Raw genomic sequence first — 24,780 nt, forward strand, 5'->3', positions numbered from 1 at the left:
AAAGTGTCAGGTTTGTAGAAATCAACCTCAATCGAGTACTGGCGAACTGAAAAAAATCATTTAATTGGGTAGAAACTACGTATGTTTTGTTCCCTGGTATTAGCACTGTTTCTAAATCGAAGTACGTAGTCAATAGTTGTGTATGAATAAATGAATTGGATAAATTCTGCTGAAGCTATAAGACTTTTTGTTGTTGTTAAGGTGCTTGCGTAATGGAGGGGAAATGCTAGCAATTCCATGTACACACAGGCCCGCGGTCTCTGGCCAGTAGAAATATACAAGGTTGAGTCCCTGCCTCAAAGTTTGCCAATCCCCGGTAGCCTCATTCCACGACACCGCCATAAAACGGAACTGAGTTTTTTCCCCAGTCCCCTAACTTTACTCTGAGGGGTTAAAGAAGGGATTAACATTGCATTTTTAGATAGGCGAAAATGAAAAACTTCTTTAGTAAACAAAACTGCGTTCCTTCACAAGTGCTGGTTTCCTAGCGAGGAGGATCCACAATATGAACTCTTTACGTCCAATTTTCCCGCTCCCCACTGTGGCCAAACCAAAGTTAAAATGAGTCGTCAAGTCGCCTCTACGCGCGCCTCAAACTGACCCCTCAGGAGAGCGGTAGGTGTGATGTCATCGCGGCGCGACTACAGGAAGTAAGATCCTATCCTGTGCAGCTCGGGGTTCCGAGCTCCAGCCTCGGGCAGTGCTGCGATCTCTTCTCCCCTCCAATCCTCTCCGCGATGGACGATGCCCGCGAGTCGCCCACCGACAAAGGTGGAGAGACAGGGGAGTCGGATGAGACGGTCGCTGCGCCGGGGGACCCGGGGGCTACCGACACGGATGGAATCCCAGAGGAAACTGACGGAGACGCAGATACGGACTTAAAAGAAGCTGCAGCGGAGGAATGCGAGGTAGGAAGGGATGTGTTGATGAAGCTGGAGGAATACCCAGAGATTGTGTTACTGGCTGCTCGCTGGGCTTCTGGTAGTCCCTCCCAAGTTACGAGAACTCGAACTCACCAGAATTCCCTCCAGATCGTTAATCTTGAAGGGGAAGAGAGAAGATGACCAAACAAAACTCCAGTGCTGGTTCGGTTCCAGAGGCCCAAGCACTGTGTTAATATTTTTGGATTAACACAGTGTTAATATTTTGGATATTTAGGGATTAAAGCTACTTCTAAGGGAGTTTTAATAGCCTGTTGGCTTTCGTGGTGAGGAAATTGGGATCCGATGTCACACTGAGACGTAGTGCAAGAGCTAAAACCCAGGATTCATAGCACCCGTTTCACCGCAATCTGGTTCCTCTTAGATGTTAAGACAATTTTTGTCTTTACAGGGAGGAAGGTCTATCAGACCTGTCAAAGAGAGACAGATTTTTATAGAGTTACAGGTTAAATCGTGTTATTACCCTCTTGACATTTAACTGGTACTGGTGACCTGGATGCTAATGATCAGAGATAGATAGATAGATTTTTAAAATTTATTTATTTTGTTTATTTTTGAGACGGAATCTCGCTCTGTAACCCAGGCTGAAGTGCAGTGGCGCGATCTCAGCTCCCTGCAACCTCCGCCTCCCAGGTTCACATGATTCTTCTGCCTCAGCCTCCCAAGTAGCTGGGATTACAGGCGCACACCACTATGCCCGCCTAATGTTTTGTATTTTTAGTAGAGATGGGGTTTCACTATGTTGACCAGGCTGGTCTCGAGCTCCTGACCTCATGATCCGCCTGCCTTGGCCTCCCAAAGTTCTGGGATTACAAGCGTGAGCCACCGCGCCAGGCGATCAGGGATTTCTGTAGCATAAAAACACCAGACTCAATTGATGGGTCTGGTGTTTTTATGCTACAGAGAGTTCAGCAGTATTGCCTAGCTGAGCATCGATCCGGACCAGAAACTCATCATTCTCTGGATTCCATTTCTAGAAGTAGAATCTTGGGGTTTAAGAGCCAGAAGGAAATTAAGAGATTGTGGGGTGAACAGTAGTTTAGATGGAAATAACCTTTCAGAGCGTAAAGTTGCATCAAAATATATAAAATAAGAACTTTTAGAAAAAGAAAATTTGACAAAAGTATTTTAAGGCAGTTTTGTTTTGTTTTGAGACAAGGTCTCACTCTGTCACCCAGCCTGGAGTGCCAGGGCACAGTCTCTGCCTCCTGGACTCAAGCAATCCTTCTACCTCAGCCTACCCAGTAGCTGGGACTACAGGCATGCTCCACCACACTCAGCTAAATTTTTTTTAAACATTGTTTTGGTAGAGACACAGTCTCACTATGTTGCCCAGTCCGGTCTTGAACTCTTTGGGCTCAAGCAATCTTTTCGCCTTAGCCTCCCAAATTCCTAGGATTACAGGCAGGAGCCACCATGCTTGGTCAAGAAGGAAACTTTAAAACAGGTGTCAAGGACAGCAAGGATTTGAATAATTAGTCTAGTACACTAGAGAGCTCACTATATATATAAATTTGCACTGAACAGAGGATAAAATTATGATGTTTCTGAAACACTTTTAAAAATCGATCATGTACAAGACCACAAAGAAAAATATCAATTCTTAAACGTAGAAATCATAAGAGGCCACATCTTGTTAATGCAATATATTAAATTTGAAATTAACTACAAAAAGCTTCTCTCTCACCAAAAAAGAACTAATCCCCTAGAAATTTTAAACTTTTAAAAATAGCCTTTAGACTAAAGAAGACTTTCTCAAATTCTATGGGATTTGGGCAAAGCTTTATTTAAAGAAAAATGTATAACCTTACATATTTTTATTAACAACCAGAAGATACTATAAATAAGCACCTAACTCAAGAAACCAGAAAAAGGGCCTAGTAGGGTAGATCACGCTTGCAGACCTAGCTACCTGGCAGGCTGATGCAGGAGGATCACTTGAGGCTGCAGTGAGCTATGATCCAGCCTGGGCAACAGAGCGAGTATGAAGAAAAAAAAAACAGATAAAAAACAAAATAAATCAGAAGAGTGTAGGAACAAGGAGTTAATAAGGATAGAAATAGACACTAATGAATTAGCACTTTAAAAAAAACATAAGAAATTATAAAATTAAAACCTGATTCTTTGAAATGTAAATGTACAACATTACAAAATATGAAAGACTATAGGCATTAATATGGAGATATTTAAAATTGTAAAGACATATAATGTTCAAGTTTAGGCCAAATAAATATGAAAATCTGAGAAAAATAGGTGATTTTTTTCTTTTTTTTTGAGACAGACTCTTGCTCTGTTGCCAGGCTGAAGTGCAGTGGCATGATCTCGGCTCACTGCAACCTCTTTCTCCTAGGTTCAGGTGATTCTCTGCCTCAGCCTCCCGAGTAGCTGGAAATACAGTTGCGCGCCACCACACCCAGCTAATTTTTGTATTTTTTTTAGTAGAGACAGGGTTTCACCAAGTTGGTCAGGATGGTCTCCGTTTCCTGACCTTGTGATTTGCCTGCCTCAGCCTCCCAAAGTGCTGAGATTACAGGCGTGAGCCACTGCGTGCAGCCAATAGGTGTTTTTTTTAAAAAAAAAAACAAATCACCAAACTTGAAGCACAAAGAAGTTAGAAAACTTATATAAATCGGTGACTAAAAAGAAATTGAAAAGATTGTCAAAGATAGACTGCCTTCATCCCACCTATTCCCATATTCCTGTATGAGTTTAAATTTGAATTTTTCTTAAGAAAAAGCTAAATCTCATTAATGAGTTTTGTAGTATACTTAAGATTCTACATTAAATCAGAGGGGGTGAAGTTTGGATTTGGTTTTTATGGTTATTAAACAGGCAGTTTTATAATTTTTATTTTAAGTTCAGGGGTACATGTGCAGGATGTGTTTTACTACATAGGTAAATGTGTGTCATAGGGGTTTGTTGTACAGATTATTTCATCACCCAGGCATTAAGCCTAATATCCATTAGTTATTTTTCCTGATCCTTTCCCTGCTGCCACCCTTCACTCTCCCATAGACCCCAGGGTGTGTTCCCCTCTATGTGTCCATGTGTTCTCGTCATTTAGCTCCCACTTATTAGTGAGAACATGCAGTATTTGGTTTTCTGTTCCTGCATTAGTTTGCTAAAGATAATGTCCTCCAGCTCCATCCATGTCCCTGCAAAGGCCAAGATCTCCTCCTTTTTTATGGCTGTATAGTATTCCATGGTATATATGGGAAAATACATTTTCTTTATCCAGTCTATTATTGATGGGCATTTAAGCTGATTCCATGTCTTTGCTATTGTGAATAGCACTGCAATGAACATAAGTGTGCATGTGTCTTTATAACAGAACAATTTATATTCCTTTGGGTATATATACCCAGTAATGGGATTGCTGGGTCGAATGGTAATTCCTTCTTTAGTTCTTTGAGGAATTGTCATACTGCCTTCCTCAATGGTGAACTAATTTATACTCCAACCAACAGTTTAAAAGCTTTTCTTTGCCTCCACAGCCTCGCCAGTATCTATTACTTTTTGACTTTTGAATAATAGCCATTCTGACTGGTGTGAGATGATACCTCTTTTTTGTTTTTTTTTTGTTTTTTAAGACGGGGTTTCACCATGTTGGTCAGTCTGGTCTCAAACTCCTGACCTCAGGTGATCCACCCGCCTCAGCCTTCCAAAGTGCTGGGATTACAGGCATGAGCCACTGTGCCCGGCCGAGATAGTATCTCTTTATAGTTTTTTTGTTTGTTTGTTTGTTTTGAGATGGAATTTTTGCTCTTTTTGCCCAGGCTGGAGTGCAATGGCACAATCTCGGTTCATTGTAACCTCCACCTCCTGGGTTCAAGCTATTCTCCTGCCTCAGCCTCCCCAGTAGCTGGGATTACAGACCACCACGCCCAGCTAGTTTTGTATTTTTAGTAGAGACGGGGTTTTACCATATTGGCCAGGCTGGTCTCAAACTCCTGACCTCAAGTGATCCACCCGCTTCAGCCTCCCAAAGTTCTGGGGTTACAGGCATGAGCCACTACGTCAGGCCTCAGTATGGTTTTCATTTGCATTTCTCTAATGATCAGTGATACTGAGCTTTTTTCATATGATTGTTGACCACATGTATGTCTTCTTTTGAGAACTGTCTTTGCCTACTTGGGATTTAAACAGGCATTTATTAAACATCCAGCATTAGTAAAATTGTAATTAAATGCTGATAGGGGAGAGATATAAATAATAAGAGACAAACCTATCTTCAAAAAGACTAGTAATGTGAAATAAATATTTGCATGAAACAGTAGGACTGAAGGATAAGAACGAAAGAGCACTACATGTGAGAAGCTCACTTGAAAGTTCCAAATAAACAGTTTTGATGAGAAGAGGCCTCCTTTTTAATATTCTATATGGAATCAGCAGCAGTAAAGAGATCTGTAGATCTGGAGGCAGAAGAGCTGGCTGAATGGAGGGGACTTTGCTGACATCTCCTCTAAAGAATAAGATCAGAAGAGTGGGTCCATGGGGAGAGTGGTTCTCATGATCCTTGGCATTTCATTACCCTTGTAAACAAATACTGGAGCTGTGCTCATAGCTGGACTGGAAAACTAGATTATTTAGCGGGTTTTCTTTCCACGGCTGAGCTATAATCTTCCCTTAGGAGAGATACTGTATCGTACACTTGGTGGTACAGTCAGTTCCTAGAGCTGAAAAACTACTCAATAAATGGATTTGTTATTTTGTAATAAGGATGATGTCTTCTTACTTTCCCCTAGCCTGGAAAGTAGGGCAAATATATAATAGAGTTTCTTTCATCTTCCCAGCTCAAGAGTCAGGATGTCTCAGATTTAACAGCAGTTGAAAGGGAAGACTCATCATTACTTACTCCTGCAGCCAAAAAACTGAAAATAGATACCAAAGAAAAGAAAGAGAAGAAGCAGAAGGTAGATGAAGATGAGATTCAGAAGATGCAGTAAGTCACCTTCTTATCATTCCCCATCTCAAGGCTCTCACTTCACCACACAAATTTAATAAATTTTTCTTGGCCTTTTTTTTTTTCTTTTAAAAACTCAAAAGAAAATGAAATGATTAGTGCATTATGGCTGTGCATGATGACTCACACCTGTAATCCCAACACTTTGGGAGGCCAAGGTGCGAGGATCACTTGAGGGCCAAGTTTGAGACCAGACTGGGCAACATAGTGAAACCCTAGCTCTATACTATGTTTTACGTTATGTTATGTCATGTCATGTCTTGTTATATTATGTTTTTATTTTATTTTTTTTGAGACACAGTCTCACTGTGTCACCCACACTGCAGTGCAATGACACAGTCTTAGCTCACTGCAGCCTCTGCCTCCTGCGTTTAAGCAATTCTCATTGCTTAATGCTAAAAGCCAGCCTCCCAACTAGCTGGGACTACAGGGGTGTGCCACCACGCCCAGGCTAGTTTTTGTATTTTTAGTAGAAACAAGGTTTCACTATGTTGGCCAGGCTGATCTTGAACTCATGGCCTCAAGTGATCCACCCACCTCAGCCTCCCAAAGTACTGGGATTACAGGCATGAGCTACCACGCCTGCCCTTCTTTTTATGTATTTATATTTTCTATGCTGTGACATAATTGTTTTGAAAAAAAAATTTTTTTAAATAAGAGGCCAAGCGCAGTGGCTCATGCCTCTAATCCCAGCACTTTGGAAGGCTGAGGTGGGTGGATCACCTGAGGCCATGAGTTCAAGACCAGCCTGGCCAACATGGTGAAACCCTGTATCTACTAAAAAATACAAAAAATTAGACTGGGCACCGTGGCTTGTGCCTATAATCCCAGAACTTTGGGGGGGGGCCAAGGCGGGCAGATCACCTGAGGTCAGGAATTCAAGACCAGCCTGGCCAACATGGTGAAGCCCTGTCTTTACTAAAAATACAAAAATTAGACAGGCATGGTGGCGCATGCCTGTAATCCCAACCACTTGGGAGGCTGAGGCAGGAGAATCGCTTGAACTGGGACCCGGGAGGTGGTGGTTGCTGTGAGCAGAGATCGCGCCACTGCCCTCCAGCTTGGGCAACAGAGTGAGACTCCGTCTTAAAAAAAACGCAAATTCAAAAAATTAGCTGGGCGTGGTGGTGGGTGCCTGTAATCCTAGCTGTTCAGTAGGCTGAGGCAGGAGAATCACTTGAATCCAGGAGGCAGAGGTTGCAGTGAGCCAATATCGTGCCACTACACTCCAACTTGGGCTACAGAGCCAGACTCTCTTTCTAAAAGTTAGATAGATGGATGGATGGATGGATGGATGGATGGATGGATGGATGGATGGATAGCTAGATAGATAGACAGACAGATAGATAGATAGATAAAAGAAAAAATCACCTTATCACGAAGATACATCACGATTGTTAAAAGTTTCAAGAGAGGCCGAGGCAGGTAGATCACGAGGTCAAGAGATCGAGACCATCCTGGTCAACATGGTGAAACCCTGTCTCTATTAAAAATACAAAAAATTAGCTGGGCATAGTGGCACATGCCTGTAATCCCAGCTACTCAGGAGGCTGAGGCAGGAGAATTGCCTGAACCCAGGAGGCGGAGATTGCGGTGAGCCGAGATCGTGCCATTACACTCCAGCCTGGGTAACAAGAGCAAAACTCCGTCTCAAAAAAAAAAAAAAAAAAAAAAAAATGTTTCAAGAGAATTTCTATAACTATATATCTATAAATAAATTTTTTTTTCAAAAATGTCAAATACTCTTTTATAGCCTATTTTTCACATTAGATATGGTGAATATTTTCCATGTCACTAATTATACATCCAGGTCATAGTTTTCTTAGAAATGGAAATGGCTTTATTATATTTTCTGATTGTAAAAGTAGTATGGACTCATTGCAAATAATTCAAAGAATACAGAAAAATAGAAAAAATTACCCAGAGACTCACCACCCAGAGTTTACTCTAAGTGTATATAGTTGGGTATAATATATGAACCTTTTCAAAGTGTTTTTAGATGTTTGCTATGTATAGCTAAATATTTTCATGTCAGTAAATATGCTCATAAATCATCATTTTAATGGCTACATTGTATCCCATTATGTTGTTGAACTATAATTTAATCAATCCCTGTAGTGGTTCTGGTTGGATTTTTTTTTTTCTTTTGACATTACAAGGAGGATCTTTGGACACATCTATACTTGTCCATTTCTTCCAATTACCTCTAGGAGGTGTAATTATTAGTTCAAATAGTATGAACATTTTCAAAGGCTTTTCATATGTATTTCCAAATTTCTCTCCAAAAAGGTGTTCCAGTTCTCTGCCAGCATGTATGGGTTTGTGCCCCATATTCTAATAGCATTCTTTTTTTTTTTTTGAGACGCAGTTTCGCTCTTGTTACCCAGGCTGGAGTGCAATGGCATGATTTCGGCTCACCGCAACCTCCGCCTCCTCCTGGGTTCAGGCAATTCTCCTCCCTCAGCCTCCTGAGTAGCTGGGATTACAGGCACGCGCCACCATGCCCAGCTAATTTTTTGTATTTTTAGTAGAGACAGGGTTTCACCATGTTGACCAGGATGGTCTCGATCTCTTGACTTCATGATCCACCCGCCTCGGCCTCCCAAAGTGCTGGGATTACAGGTGTGAGCCACCGCGCCCAGCCTACCATTCTTTTTTTAATAGTGATCTGACTTGTGAAAAATGTTATCTATGAAAATAATATTTCCTTGGTTAATAATAAAGGTTAATTTGTTTCCCCCATGTTGATTGACCATTGGTATTTTTGTAAATTTCCTGTTCATATCCTTTGTTCATTTTCATAAATTGATATGGCCCCTTTATTCATTTGAAAGAATTAATTATACATTAGGGGTATTAACTGTTTCCATATATTTTACAGATATTTCTCCTAAATCTGTTAATGTTGAAAACTACTGGTTTGATTATAAATTTGTATATTAAATTTTTACTATCAGATGAAATTCAGTAAGGTAGAGTTACGGAGATTGAGTCTAATGCTGAAAACATAGTCTGTATCATATGATACAGTGACCCAATGTTGTTGTTTTCATTGTTCTTAAATGGTAAAAAGTTTTTATTTTATGTTTCCTCAAGTTCCTTAGGAGTAGAAGTGTTTTATCTTCATTCCTCACGGCACCAAGCCTAATGCCATTGACCCCATAAGAATTTATCTGTCTGAGACTTTTATTGACTTAATAATATCTTGAGTATTCATTCTTATAAGTTAACTTAGTTACCTGGATCTTTGTCTAGAATCCTGGTTTCTTCTTTTTCTGAAGAGCAGCTGAACCGTTATGAAATGTATCGCCGCTCAGCTTTCCCTAAGGCAGCCATCAAAAGGGTAAGGATGGCCCACCACACTTCATTTCCATCATGCATTAGAACCGAACTCAAGAGCCATGTCTATTGGCATTTGAAGTGAGGTGTTAGACAAGTCAGTGAATTATTTAGGTGGGGGAAAAAAATGTCCCTCAGTTATCTTACCTTTTTCTGTGAATTAATTGGTACTGTGTTCAAAGCCAGTCTTTGACTATCATAATCACGGAGTCTTTGTCCTTCTTTCAAGCTGATCCAGTCCATCACTGGCACCTCTGTGTCTCAGAATGTTGTTATTGCTATGTCTGGTATTTCCAAGGTTTTCGTCGGGGAGGTGGTAGAAGAAGGTGAGTAGTATTGGTTACAAATACTGGATTGTACCTGTAGTGATCTTATTTATTTATTTTTTTTTTTTTTTGAGACGGAGTCTCGCTCTTGTTACCCAGGCTGGAGTGCAATGGCGCGATCTCGGCTCACCGCAACCTCCGCCTCCTGGGTTCAGGCAATTCTCCTGCCTCAGCCTCCTGAGTAGCTGGGATTACAGGCACGCACCACCGTGCCCAGCTAATTTTTTTGTATTAATAGAGACGGGGTTTCACAATGTTGACCAGGATGGTCTCGATCTCTCGACCTTGTGATCCACCCGCCTCAGCCTCCCAAAGTGCTGGGATTACAGGCTTGAGCCACCGCGCCCGGCCTCTTATTTTTAAGAATATCTATACAAAGGAACTTATTAGAGCACCTGTACAAGTACTTATTTGCACTTGAAGTTGACCAAGTCGGGAGCCCTGTATTCAGGAGAACAGGACCATTATTCCTTGCAAGTTTCAATAACAGGCGGCAAGGAACCATCTGGGAAATCCCCTCCCTGATTCCTTTCCTCAGCCCAGGGTGATAGAAGTAGATTTTTTTTTTTTTTTTTTTTTTTGAGACAGAGTTTCGCTCTTGTTACCCAGGCTGGAGTGCAATGGCACGATCTCGGCTCACCGCAACCTCCACCTCCTGGGTTCAGGCAATTCTCCTGCCTCAGCCTCCTGAGTAGCTGGGATTACAGGCACGCGCCACCATGCCCAGCTAATTTTTTTGTATTTTTAGTAGAGACGGGGTTTCACCATGTTGACCAGGATGGTCTCCATCTCTTGACCTCGTGATCCACCCGCCTCGGCCTCCCAAAGTGCTGGCATTACAGGCATGAGCCACCGCGCCCACCCTAGAAGTAGATTTTTTTTTTTTTCTCTTGTGGACTTTGCTCTTTTCTGCTGCTAAAAGTAAAGATATAAGAAAAGCATTGTTTCCTATGATCCGTGTTAGAGGAAGTAAAAAAAAAAAAAAAGCAAAGCAAAGCAATCATAGGGCTGACCTGTATGGGATGGTAAGTTGTCCCTAATGTTGTGATCCCTGGGAACTGCCCCCATTATTGAGTAAAAAGCCTGGCTGTTTCCCATTGCTACTCTAGCTGGTGAAATTTTTTATTTTCTAAGCAGGAGATATATACTTTTAAATTATTACTATTTTTTGAGACAGGGTCTTGCTCTGTTGCCCAAGCCGGAGTGCAGTGGCGTGATCTTTACTTTTTTTAGTGGTTTTTTTTCCTTTTACAAATCATAAATTAAGATGGTATACAAAACGAGATGGTAACAGTGGTGTGATCATAGCTCACTACAACCTCAAACTCCTGGACTCAAGAGATCCTCCTGCCTCAGCCTCCCAAGTAGCTGGGACTGTAGGCATGCACTAGCACACCTGGCTAATTTTTAATTTTATTTTTTTGTAGTTATTTTTTTGAGACAGGGTCTCACACTGCTGCCCAGGCTGGAGTGCAGTGGCATGATCATGACTCACTGTGACAGCAGCTCCTGGGCTCAGGTGATCCTCCTGCCTCAGCCTCCTGAGTAGTTGGGACCACAGGTGCGCACTACCACCCTGGCTAACTTTTTTATTTTTTTGTAAAGACAAGGTTTTGCCATGTTGCCCAGGCTGGTCTTAAACTCCTGGGCTCAAGCAATCCTCCCACCTTGGCCTCCCTAACTGCTGGGGTTATAGGCCTGAGCCATAGCATGCAGCCTATAGGAAATATGTTTTAAACTGTTGTCTATGATAAAGCCTGATATGAGATGTTATACTAAAACTGATGTGATACATTTTATAGCATTCTCTTAAAGTAAAAATGTCTTGGTTTATTTCCTTAGCAAGCTTAAGAAAGGTTAACGGAATTACAGGGCTCAAAAAGATTATGTGATTAGTAAATTCTTGTGTGATAATAAGACTTTCTCTTACCCTCTGTTTAGCACTGGATGTGTGTGAGAAGTGGGGAGAAATGCCACCACTGCAACCCAAACATATGAGGGAAGCCGTTAGAAGGTTAAAGTCAAAAGGACAGATCCCTAACTCGAAGCACAAAAAAATCATCTTCTTCTAGACCAGTCTAGAAAGGCTTATTACTGACAGAAGAAGTATTGGTTCCAGACTTCCTATAAGACTGTCTGCTGGTGCTTTAGAATCTCAGCCCTCCAAGGATTCCATGATTTTAATGTCTCTCAAAACTCTGATTATTTGTCACACCTAGAAAGTATGTAGCCTGTTTGATACTTGCCTTGACTAAATTTTGGGACCTCTTGGGGCATTTTGAAGTATTTAACTGTCTTGGCCAGTTGGAAGATGTGTGGGCCATAAACATCTTCTGGACAGAAGAACTGCTTTCAGAGAGAAAACCTTTCCAAGAGAGTTTTTTTTGTTTTTTAGATAGGGTCTTGCTGTGTCACCCATGCTAGAGTGCTGGAGTGCAGCGGCATTACTGCAGCCTTGAATTCCTGGGCTTAAGTGACGCTCCCACCTCAATCTCCTGAGTAGCTAGGACTACAGACACACACTACTGTGTCCAGTTAACTTATATTTATTTTTTATGGACATGGGGTCTTGCTTTGTTGCCCAGGCTGGTCATGAACCCTTGGCTTGAAGCAGTCCTCCTGCCTCAGCCTCCTTAAGTGCCAAGAGCTTTAATGGTTTCACATTGAAGCCTAAAGTTGCGAAGACTTAGTTTGTTTCTTACATCTGGTTTTAAGTACATGAAACAACCAGAAACTTTTACTTGTGATACTCTACCATGAAGGACATGGTAAAGGCAGGAATCGTGGAATAACTGGTGCCTGTAAACATTTAAGATTCTCCTCCTGTGGATTTTGGTGAGTGATCATTAAACTGTTTTCCAATTTGCCTTATGTGTATTCATTTTCTGTCTAGCTGTTGTAATGGGAAGTTAATTATTCTTTTCTGGTGTTCCAATACAACTGGTTTTGGCTATTTTGTGAAAATTTGAGTCCTTTTTCTAATAAAACCATTAAAATTTTATCTCATAAAAGAAAGAGTACTTCAAGCACTGTTAAAAACAATGTAATAATCTTCTCCCCCTAAAACTGAGAAGAAAATAAACAATATAAAAGCCCATATATTTCAGATGCTTATCAACAGATATACGACAACCATTATGATTTAATAAATTTAATTTGTTTTTACAGGTGGTTCACAGAACCAGTACACTCAAGGTTTGACTAGATATTGCAACATTGAAATTTCCCAATACTGACCGGGATTCCAGTTCATCAGATACATTCTCATTGTTTTTCTCAAATAGAGGGGAATGAAGTGGCCTTTTGTTGACAGTGATTAGCAGTAATAAGGCTACTGTATGTAATTGGCAATCCCCAAGAATTTTTCCTCTCTACCGAAGCTGTTCTCTTGTGAAGCTTTCCTGAGCATGTCTTAGTAAAGATTCTAATTCTGTTTAGCACCCTCAGTGGGGGAAACAGTTTGGACTCATGAAGGTGGGCAAATCTGACTTTTAGTATCTTACATTAAAACCCATGGCTTTAAACATGTACTTAGCCAATGGAGAAAACACTTCAGTGGGGCATTCCACAAAGAAATGCTTTAAGACTAAGGCTAAATCTTGACCAAAAATTAATAAACTGACAAAAAAAAGATACTCTCTCAGCTCTAACAGAATTTTTTTTAGCAGTTGCAGGAACTATATCTATTGCAATTAGAGATACTAAATAAGGCTGAAACTTAATAAATAACAAGGGAGGAAGATCAAATCCCAAGTCTGGCCACTTAGCAAAGCCTCACTGTTAAAGGTTATCCAAGAGTGTTTCCCCTTGTGCCATGGGGAAAATAATTCCCATTCAATAGCTACTACCTATACCTACCCAGAGGTGCATGGGAATATTCCTATTCTGACAGAAGTTTTTATGAGGCAATGACACAGCTTTTACTGTTCTCAGATAACCAGATGTCATTGAACTAACTTCTGTACCAAAGTTCAGTTGTTTCCATAGTTTTAATGATTTTACTGTAACTGATTTTAGTTTAGGCAAATTTTAAATAAATGTTAGAGAAGAAAAAATTAGGGTAAAGGTTTAGAATGAAAAGTTCCCATATTACCATGGCAATACTTAAAACTACCTTCTTTCCATTACTGCCCATCCCCCAACCCCTGTTTACCACTAAGGGGAAAGTAATCTAAGTGAGTTAAATGGAAGCATTTAAGTTACAGGGTGTGTGAGGGGTGGTGTTTATCCCTTATATATTCCATATATGGGAGCCATTCCTTTCAGAACCATAAAAAGGGGACATAAAGGTTGAGGCCCATGGCAAAATGGAGGTTAGATGAAATAGATGGTAAAAAGCAGACATGTGAATAGAACCCACCTGTTTTATATCAAATAACTAGATTAATTATTCCAGTGAGTTAAAACAGAATTTGGGATTGATAGCCATCTGGGCAGCCCAATTAAAGAGAGGATTTAAACTCTAGTCCATACACACTAAAGCATATTCCCAGCACATACATGTAAACAGGAAATGTAGACAATCATGGATAATACATAGTTGTAAATGCTTCACAGCTGAAATGGTAATGTTCAGTCGCTGAAGTCTTTGAGGGATAGTGGTGCTATCTCTCCAGACATTTTCTTGAGGTATTGTTATTTCTTGTTCCAAGTCTTACAGCTCTAAGGCAGAAATCATAATCAGTCCAAAAGGGCTGACATTGCTACTTTTCCCTTGCATATTTTCCTTTACACTTATCCTGAGGACTACCACTCATTCACATTTCTTCATTATGAACAGGAATATGAAATTAGGCAAGTTGATTTTTACTAAAATCCCATAGGATAACCACTATCACATTTCCTGAGGGAGGATTTCAAGACACAATGGCCAAAGCTGCCACATGAGGAAAGCCAGAAATTCTAAGCCTCCATTTGTCACATAGACAAGAGCTCTAGACTCCTTCAGAGAGCCCAGAGACCTGACTGAGCTCCGGCCATTAAGAGGTTGGCCTTGGTACTTAATGGATATGTTTTTACTATCACCCTACAAGCACAAGTGTAGGTAAAGGTATACCAAGAAATGCCTATTAGACATTTTCTTTGCATGGAGGGATGCCAGAGGGATATGGTAGGTGGGGGTAGGAGGGGCTGAGAAGAGAATCAGAATATGATTTTTAACCAATTCAGGTGAGCATTAAGGTTGAATAAATATATTTTCCAGCTACCAGATCTCCCTCCTCCCCCTTCAAGAACATTAGAGATGCCATACTTAAGACCAGTGATCCATTCAGATCAACATTCTGCCTTTGAAAGAGGCACTAAGGAGTAGTTTGTCAAGGGACACAGTTGCCCTCTCAGTTGTATATTACCAAGTAACCTTACTTTACTATAATCCTTGTAGAAGGCCATCATGCAAGGATTCCTCATACACCTGCGCCCATGTATAGTTTCTGCTGGCATCACTTCTTAGACAATGAGCTCCTTACATTTATATTTGCTCTGAGAGGTGCTTTCTTTACCTAAGGCTATGAGATAAACCCCTAGAGCTAGTAGTACAGGACCGTGTCCTTGCTCTTGATTGGATATTTGATCTAACTCCCCTCGGCTTTCATCTTTGCAGGATAGCATCTATATTTTAAAGATGTGTCCTCATATGGATTTACCTCCATCCCCTGATAAATTTTGCTGTTCTCTTAACCTTTCTCGATCATATTTCTTGTAAATAAGGTCAGTAGAAACATAGATAGTTCGATCAAGACATATCCATGATTTTGTATAAACCACTGTTCTCTGTTGTCTGCAAAAGTCCTTCCTGATGATGCCCACAGGGCAATTAGGCTTTTAGCCACAGCAGCACATTGATCTCTCCTCCCCTCAGCAATGCTTCAGTTTCTTTCCTGAGTTCTAATAGCGTTTAGGTATATCAACTGGTAATTCTTCCATAAATACATTTCCTTATACTATGTTGAACCTCACCTGTCAGTTTTCTGAGTATTCTCAGCACTGCTTGTTGTAACCCTTCTCTGGTTTTCTGTTTTTTAAACCTCTTCTAGTCTACCTTTCACTGCCTGAAAGTAGTGACATTTTATTTCATTGTAAAATCCTACTTTCGGGTTATTTATAAAAATTTTAAATAAGGTTGAACCAAGCATCAAGCCTTAGGTACCTTCCTATTAGCATTTTCTCCAGAAGGATGTTTCTTTGTTCCTAAGTCTCTATTTCTAAAGCATGAAAAATTCCCACCATCCCACAGTAACTGCTGCTTCGAAATTTGCCTTAGTAAAGAAACTTAAAAGTCCTTTAAAAGTCTGAACAAATTAAGTCCTGTTCCTTGGTGAATACATTTTTTTTCCCTAGGCAAGTGAAGCATTGAGAGTGGAGAAGGAATAAAGAAATCTATGATTGGTTGTGATCAATTAGTTATAAACACCACTGCAATTACATGTTTCTTTTTATCCTCATCAAACTAGAGTATGCAAGTCAATCATAATTTCCCATAAAAAAAACCTTTTCACCTTTCCTTCAATAAGTCATGTATGGTCAAGACTTTAGTAACATCACTAAATTACTATTTTACCATCTTGCCAAGTATATGTAAGTGAGCTGATAAACTTCTGTCCAATCAGCACAGCTTCAAGTGTATCACAGGGCAGTATGAATGAAGGGATAGTGTTGGAGAAGAATTCAAAGGAAAGAAAGGGGGAAATAGCTCTTTTATAGGGCAGGGGGCAAAATCTAGCTGGGTTGAAGGATTTTTGTTTTTTTCACTTGGGTCAAAAATACATGATTTTTAAAAGCCACAGTGATGGAGGGAAGTGAGAGGCAACAGGTTGAGCTGTTTATATAAAAGTTTAAAACATTTTCAGTTCCCAAACCACCAAGTGCTGAGTAGAGAAATGGTAAAGTCACAGAGCTGGGAAAGCAGATGTGCCAGGGACTCCAGGAAGATAGAAGAGCCACTCAGCATAGGTGGGGAAGACAAGCAGGACTCCAGGTGGACAACAGGGGGCTCAGAAGCAAGCTCCTCCACTGACCCCCGGCATATCATGCCACCAACCTAGGTCAGAGTCAGAAACTTTTTCTTGATTTAAATTTCAAATAAGTTGTATTATAAAAGGGAAAAATTAAATGACTGAACCACTACTGTTGTTTACTTTCTACCACAGCATCACAATGATCAAAGTATAACAGAAAGGAAGCTTAATCCGGAAAAATCTGATTGTGTTATCAGCCAAATTGATATGAGCTTGGTTCCTTTTCCCAAAAAGGCCGAGTCCAGGTCTCCCTTATTCTTGTGCCTCTCCTGTCCCCTTCCCCCACACTGCTTTGCTGGGCTATTTCCTGTTCCACTCTACTACCATGGCCAAAGCTCAGGCCAAGGACTTTTCAGGTCTGCTATGGGAAGCTCTGGGACATGGAATCTTTGGTGGCTCTGTGGGTGACCGAGGAGGTGGGTACTTTCGCTTGTTCACACAGACTTGTGAAGGAAGCAAATGTCCCTGCCATGAAACCATGAGGTGAAATGGCCCTACAGTGTAGAGAAGATTCCACCTAATATGCAGAGGGCCAAAAGGCTTTATACAGGCAAGATATGATGCTTGTGCCACACACAGGGCAAGCCCCAGTTTTCTGGGATACAGTCATGCTTTGCCCTCGTCTTCCATCCAAGTTAGAACAGCTAGTGGAAAGCACACCCACACAAGTGCAGTGAGCGCTCCCCAGCCCTCTGGCGTCTGTAGTGACTTATTCAGCACTGGACAGTGCCCTCTGTCATAGGTGGTGCTATATTGCTGGTGATAGTCTCTCTCCTTGGCACAGATGGCTGAGCCACTGGTTTCAGAGCTCAAAGAAGGGGTTATATTTCCTAATCTCCTGAAGAAGTTTTTCTTTATCCTGGTTGGCATTGGCCAATGCTTGTTTAGTTTCCATAAGTTCTTTTTGTAGGATAGGCAGTTCTTTCACCTGAAGAACAATAAGTAGTTCACAGTTAAACATGGTAATATCATCTTGCAACAACAGCCAGTAAAGGAAACAGGAAGAGTTCGTGCAGAAAAATCCACAAGTTAGGTCAATGATCAAGATAACTCAACCATATCTTTTCTAAGAGCTTGATTCCCTCTTCAGAATTCATTGGCAGGTGCAGCACGCCCTCAGCAACCATTCATCTCCAGCTCCTGACTTTTATCCTCTAGTCAGCACTTCTAGAAACCGCTGCTAGGGGACAGCAACCCAAAACACCCACATGCATACAGCACATGCAACCTTTCTGCCTCCCACCCCGGGTTTTACCAGCTTTGCATTTATAGCCCCCAAGAGTTATGGGCAGGTACTCTTCTGTTAGGTCCTCACCTGCTGTTCAAAAACCTCTCCTGTAGGCACCAAAAACACTTGTTCTTTTGGGGGATGTCTCTTCTCACTTTTAAGTACTTCAGCTGATGGTTTGTCCTGAGCAGCAGCTAGAGAAAACAAGTAAAGGTTCTAAGTGAAAAACTGCTGCCAGCTCCCAAACAGTTCCTAGGTGCCAGCTATTCACTTTTAGGAGGAAAAAAAAGGCAGAGAAACCCACAGGCTGACAAGGCTGACTCACCGCCTATGTGGAACACACCATCATCACTCCTCTTCAGCACAACATGTTCCATGGCCAGAGTGACGGGGATGGGGCCTGGAGATGTTGGATAGATGGGGGGGATATCATCCTGTAGGAAAGAGGGAAACCACATGATGCCCCCACCAGCTTAGAGCAATCTAACACAACTCATGCTCCCATCATTCAGCTTAAAGCAACTTTATGCCAGTTTCTCCATACATTCTTGGAAGGTATAAGAGGCATAACAAATTCTCCCATCTAGAGATGGTGAAACTGAGGATCAGATAACCTGAGGGCTTGCACATGGTAATGCTGCATGCCAAAGACAGGGTTAGGGTTAGAGACAAGGTCTCCCCACCTGAACCCTAGCTTTTTTGACAGCAACATACATTTATATACCACTATAACACTGACAGAGAAGGCAAATATGTATTAATATTTCCTCACTTGATCCTCACCACATTTTACAGTGAAAAAGAAAGAGGTTAACAGCTGTCACTGCTTCCTTGTTTGACAAAGTCCAGGGCAAAAACCAATGTGCCCTTACTTTGGCAAAAACCAAACGTTCCTCACACCTTTAGGGTGATGCTGGAGTTCACGAGCTCAATCTGCATGGGGACTACCACCGGGATCTCCTCATCCTCCAAGAAGGGCCCCAGGCCATTGAGCACCGAAGTGAGCAGCTCGAGGTCACAGCCACGAAGCAGCAAATGTAGAAAGCCATTTTGTGAGGCTAAGGCGGAATGAACAGCTGCTCCAGGCCCCACCTCAAAGCGAAGGCCCACAGCTGGCCTAATGTGGCCAGTCTTCAAAGTTGAGGATTCCTGAAAGCATGCACCTTTGTGAAGAAAGATAAGGAAGACAATTAACAGCCAGGGAGTCTTCTAAGCACTTTATGTATCAATATTCATAACAACCCTAGGTCAAAGGAATATCATCATTCTCATCTGACTGAACTAAGTCACAGAGAATAACTTGCCCAAAGTTACATAATTAGTAAGTAGTAAGGAGGATCTGAACCCAGGCAGTCTGATTGCCAGGTCCATGGGCTTAGGTACTTTCCTACAATGCCCTGTAAGATGGAAGAGAGATTAAGGACTTGCCTTGTTGTGAATCTGAGGCAGTGGGCTAATGGCCAAGGAAAAGCTCTTAAAGCACAGGACCCCAAACTCTAATAAACTTGAATGTCTCCTCTTTTCTCTAAGCCTTGGTCTTCTCATCTTTCACTCATAAAGCAAAGCAGGACCTATGCTAACCTCTCCAAAACTCCAAACAGAACAATCTCAGGTGTAGCCAAGGATCTTGTGGAACAACTTACACATTTATGGAACTGCAAATTGGTGCAAACATTTTGGTAAACAATTTGGTATTATCTAGTAAAGGTGAACTTGTGCCTACCCTAATGATCTAGAAATTATATTGTCAGAAATATAACCCTGGGGAAACTCTCAAACATATATTCCAAGACAAATGTACAAGGATGTCTATGTAGCATAGATGTTGAAACAGCAAAACAACAACTAGAAACAACCTAAATGTCTGTCCAGAAGTCCAGAATAGAATAAAGAAGTAAATAGGATAATGAGTACAAGGGATACTTTGGGGCTCATGAAAATGTTCTAAAATTGAGTTGTGGTGATGGTTACAAAATTCTAAAATTGTACACTTCAAATGAGTGAATTTTATGGTATGCAAATTATACCTCGATAAAGCTGTTTTCAAAAAGCCAAAAGTGCCGCGTGCAGTGGCTCATGCCTATAATCTTAACTCTTTGGGAGGCCAAAGTGGGTGCATCACTTGAGGTCAGGAGTTGAAGACCACCCTGGGCAACATGGTGAAACCTTGTCTAAAAATACAAAAAAAAATTAGCCAGGTGTGTTGGCGGGTGCCTGTAGTCCCAGCTACTGGGGAGGCTGAGGCACAAGAATCACTTGAACCCAAGACGTGCAGACAGCCACTGCACTCCAGCCTGGGTGACAGAGTAAGACTCTGTCTCCCCCCACAAAAAGCCAGACAAAACAAAAAGGAAAAAGTGGTGTATTGGCCAGGTGAGATGCCTATAATCCCAGCATTTTCGGAGGCCAAGGCTGGTGGATCACTTGAGGTAAGGAATTTGAGACCAGCTTGGCCAACATGGTGAAATCCCATCTCTACTAAAAATACAAAAATTAGCTGGGTGTGGTGGTAAGCACCTGTAATCCCAGCTACTTGGGAGTCTGAGGCAGGAGAATTGCCTGAACTCAGGAGGCAGAGGTTACAGTGAACCGAGATCATGTCACTGTACTCCAGCCTGGGCAACATAGGGAGACTCTGTCTCAAAAAAAAAAAAAAGAAAAAAGTGGTGTATGTATATGATAACATTATATAGTAATGAAAAATGAATGACTTATAGCTAACTTAACAACCTAGAAGAATTTAAAGAATATCATGTTACTTGAAAGAAGCAAATCATAAAAATGGTACAGTCTATGATTCTATTTAGAAACATGTGAAAAAAGCTAAATAATACATTAATATAAACGTGTACAAATTATAAAGTAAAGCAAGATAATGATGAATACAAATTGAGGATAGTGATTATCTTTGACAGGTGAGGGACACAAGGAGGTTCAAGAGAGAGCTTCCCAGAGACTTCAAAGGTAATGGTACTGTTCTATTTATCAAACTAGGTGGTAGGGCCGGGCATGGTGGCTTAGGGCTGTAATTTCAGCACTTTGGGAGGCTGAGGCAGGCGGATCGCTTGAGGCCAGGAGTTTGAGACCAGCCTGGTCAACATGATGAAACCCAGACTCTACTAAAAATACAAAAATTAGCCAGATGTGGTGGTGTATGCCTGTATTCCCAGCTACACGGGAGGGTGAGGCAGAAGAACTGCTTGAACCCAGGAGGCGGAGGTTGCAGTGCACTGAATTCGTGTCACTGCACTTCAAACTGGGTAGCAGAGCAAGACTGTGTCTCAAAAAAATATTTAAAAACAATAAAACAATCTAGGTAGTGGGTAATTGAGTTCATTGTATTATTATTTTATGTCTTACATATAGTTTATAAGTATTCTTCAGTATCTACTCAATATTTTAATTTTCTTTAAGAGACAGGTTCTCACTCTTGCCCAGGCTACAGTGCAATGGTGCAATTATAGCTCACTGTAGTCTCAAACTCCTAGACTCAAGCAATTCACCTACCTCAACCTCCCAAGCAGCTAGGACTATAGGCATACATCACCAAGCCCAGCTAATTTTTTTGTATTTTAGTACAGATGGGGTTTTACCATGTTGGCCAGGCTGGTTTCAAATTCCTGACTTCAAGTGATCCACCCTCCTTGGCCTCCCAAAGTGTTAATATTACAGCCATGAGCCGCCACACCCGGTCTGTATTTTCTGTAGAGGTGAGGTCTTGCTATGTTGCTCAGGCTGGTTTCCCACCTCAGCTTTCCAACATACTGGGATTACAGGCATAAACCACCATGCCCAGGCTAAAAAATATTTTTTTTAGACAGTTTCGCTCTTGTCACCCAGGCTGGAGTACAATGGCACAATCTCAGCTCACTGCAACCTCCACCTCCTGGGTTCAAGCGATTCTCCTGCCTCAGCCTCCCAAGTAGCTGGGATTACAGGCACGCACCGCCATGCCCAGCTAATTTTTATATCTTTAGTAGAGATGGGGTTTCACCATGTTGGCCAGGCTGGTCTCGAACTCCTGACCTCAGGTGATCCCTCCGCCTCGGCATCCTAAAGTACTGAGATTACAGACATGAGCCACCGTGTCTGGCCAATAATTTTTAAATAAAGTATAATTTTTAAATAAATATGATTTTTCCTATCATCTTTTATAAATGATAACTCACATCAAAGGACTGAATCTGAATGACAGAAGTTCCCTGATCAGATAGTTTTATATTAAGAGACACACAAATGTAGTGGACACTGTCCTCATGTCCAGGAGTACCTGGAAATGAAGATGGAGACTAGCACAGTGAATGCAAAGCCAAGAAAGAGCTCTGGGAGGCCCCTTGCAAAAAAGGCTTCAGTAGAGGTTTTCCTCTCCCTAATGGCTGCTGAAGAAAACTTGGCACTAGTAGAGTGGCTGCCCTTAGAGCACAGTGACAAGTGCAAGTTAATCTACAGCTGTCCTAGACATAGACAGTCCTACAGTCTGTTGTGGAATGACCACCATCCTTACCTGGGCACTGTCCACGCAGGAACTGCCAGAGTCCCACGGTGCCCAGCTGCTGCAGGGTCAGTTCCTCTGCTTGCAGGGCCACAGTCAGGTCCTCACCACGTACCTCAATCCCAAAAGACACCTCATTCACCTTCAGGACCAGAACTGAGACCTGTCAAAGGAGATTCTCTTAGTTTTAAGTCCCAAGTTCCCAGCCCAGAGCCTACCCTCTGCAGAGAAGAAAGTAGAGCAGCTGACCGGGTGAAAGACGAGGTCTTCTCCGCTGGGTGAAACTGAACTATTGGCTGCTGGTGACCCCTGGCCATAATTATTCACAAGAGGGCTCCCTTGAACACCAGCATTATCTGAGACATTTGAAAGAGATCCTGGTGGAACAGACTCTGGACCAGACTCTGCATAAGAAAGAGGGCAAACAAGTACAAAAGTCGAAATGTTCTGTTCAAATCCAACCTCTACAAACAATGACAACTGTAAAAATAAAACAAAATATTTACGGCATTCATGAGACAACTAGAAATTTGAGGACTAACTAGCTATCTGATGAAATTAAGGAACTGTTAATTTTTTAAAGTGTAATAATAACATTTGGTCCCATTTTTAAAAGTCTAAACAGAAGCGACCCAAGTGCCTTTCCATGGATGCAAGGATAAGCAATGTGATACATAAATACAATGGAACACTATTCAGCCTTAAAAAGGAAGGATATTGGCTGGGCGCTGGTGGCTCACACCTGTAATCCCATCACTTTGGGATGCCAAGGCAGGAGGATCACGAGGTCAGGAGATCGAGACCATTCTGGCTAACATGGCGAAATCCCGCCTCTACTAAAAATACAAAAAATTAGCCAGGTGTGGTGGCGTGCGCCTGTAATCCCAGCTACTTGGGAGGCTAAGGCAGGAGAACTGAACCCGGGAGGTGGAGGTAGCAGTGAGCCGAGATCATGCCACTGCACTCCAGCCTGGGCAACAGGGCGAGACTCTGACTCAAAAAAAAAAAAAAAAAAAAAAATGAAGGAAATTCTGACATATGCTACAAAATAGGAGAATCTTATTAGGATATTACAATCATATAGGATATTATACTAAGTGAATAAGCCAGTTATAAAAGGACAAACACTGTATGATTCCACTTATATGAGGCACATAAAAATAGTCAAATTTATAGAAAGAAAGTAGAATCATGGTTGCCAGGGGCTTGGGGGAAGGGAAATAAAGAGTTAGTGATGAAAACACCCTGGAAATAGATAGTAATGACTGTACAACAATCAGAATGTACTTAATGCCACTGAACTATCCATTTAAAAATAGTTAGGATGGCAAACTTCATATGTATTTTACCACAACTTGAAAAAAGTTAAGTCTGTATTTTCTGGTATTGCATAACTGAAAATATTTATGCATAAAAGGATATGTTTGAGATTTACTTCAAAATAACATGGGATGAAGGAAAGTAGGCAGTAGTGTATATGAAACAAAAATGGCCATGAAGTCTTTTCTTTTTTTCTTTTTTTTGAAGTGGAGTCTCGCTCTGTTGCCCAGGCTGCAGTGCAATGACACGATCTCAGCTCACTACAACCTCCACCTCCTGGGTTCAGGCAATTCTCCCACCTCAGCCTTCCAAATAGCTGGGATTATAGGCACGTGCGCCTAAGCCTGGCTAATTTTGTATTTTGAGTAGGGACAGGGTTTCACCATGTTGGCCAGGCTGGTATCAAACTCCTGACCTCAAGTGATCTGCCCACCTCAGCCTCACAAAATGCTGGGATTACAGGCGTGAGCCACTGCACCGGGCCTGCCATGAGTTCTTAATTTCAAAGCTAGGTAATGGGTATAATGAGGGTTCATTATTTGATTCTGTCTGCTTTCATACCTAGACATAAAATCTTCCCTAATAAATTCAAAATAATAACAAACATGGTACACACCACCCAGCTTAAGAAACAGTGCATTCTCTTAAATTAAAATCACAATGAGATATTACCCCACTCCTGTCAGAATGCCTATTCTCAAAAAGATTAAAGATAACAACGTGTTGGCAAGGATGTAGGGAAAAGGAAACCCTAGGATACTGTTGGTGGAAATGTAAATTAATATGGGCATTATGGAAAATAGTATGAAGGGTCCTCAAAGCTAAAAATAGAGTTACCATATCCACTTCTGGGTATATGTCCAAGGGATATGAAAAAAAGTATATCAAAGAACTATCTCCACTCCTGTGTTTACTACAACATTGTTCACAATAGCCAAGTTATGGGATCAACTTATATATTCATCAGCCAATGAACGGATAAAAAAAATGTGGTACAAATATACAATGGAATACTATTTAGCCTTATGAGAGGGAAATCTGTCATTTGTGATAACAGATGAATCTGGAGGATGGACACTATGCTAAATGAGGTAAGTATTTAAGGTGGCATATACATCAGTTTGGTTCAAAAATCCCACATTGTGTGTGTTTGTA

At 41.4% G+C, this 24,780-nt stretch overlaps 2 protein-coding genes across 3 annotated transcripts in view; one reads left to right on the top strand and one right to left on the bottom strand.

Annotated features, from left to right (window-relative positions):
- Positions 1 to 623: 623 nt before the first annotated feature.
- Positions 624 to 12,436, top strand: TAF11 (TATA-box binding protein associated factor 11). 2 transcript variants are annotated; one of them, XM_012461630.2, is made up of 5 exons: positions 640 to 908; positions 5,735 to 5,883; positions 9,160 to 9,247; positions 9,473 to 9,569; positions 11,511 to 12,436. In XM_012461630.2, the coding sequence occupies exons 1-5, from the start codon at positions 738 to 740 to the stop codon at positions 11,639 to 11,641; spliced, it is 636 nt and encodes a 211-aa protein (XP_012317053.2). In that variant the 5' UTR covers positions 640 to 737; the 3' UTR covers positions 11,642 to 12,436. The 2 variants fall into 2 exon arrangements, with proteins under 2 accessions (XP_012317054.2, XP_012317053.2); XM_012461631.2 differs by lacking the exon at positions 9,473 to 9,569 and having other exon boundaries at positions 624 to 908.
- BLTP3A (bridge-like lipid transfer protein family member 3A) overlaps positions 12,256 to 24,780 on the bottom strand; it is a 95,876-nt gene continuing 83,351 nt past the window's right edge. Inside the window, exons 16-21 of the mRNA XM_012461629.3 lie at positions 22,555 to 22,709; positions 22,318 to 22,468; positions 18,714 to 18,976; positions 18,139 to 18,247; positions 17,901 to 18,007; positions 12,256 to 17,513 (exon numbers count right to left, since the gene is read on the bottom strand). Of these exons, the coding sequence (XP_012317052.2) occupies positions 17,388 to 17,513; positions 17,901 to 18,007; positions 18,139 to 18,247; positions 18,714 to 18,976; positions 22,318 to 22,468; positions 22,555 to 22,709 (911 nt within the window). The 3' untranslated portion in view covers positions 12,256 to 17,387. The remainder of the gene's footprint in view (positions 17,514 to 17,900; positions 18,008 to 18,138; positions 18,248 to 18,713; positions 18,977 to 22,317; positions 22,469 to 22,554; positions 22,710 to 24,780) is intronic.

The sequence above is a fragment of the Aotus nancymaae genome, unplaced genomic scaffold (genome assembly GCF_030222135.1).
Source record: "Aotus nancymaae isolate 86718 unplaced genomic scaffold, 86718_ANA_hifiasm-v0.15.2.pri h1tg000040l, whole genome shotgun sequence".
NCBI classification, from domain to species: domain Eukaryota; kingdom Metazoa; phylum Chordata; class Mammalia; order Primates; family Aotidae; genus Aotus; species Aotus nancymaae.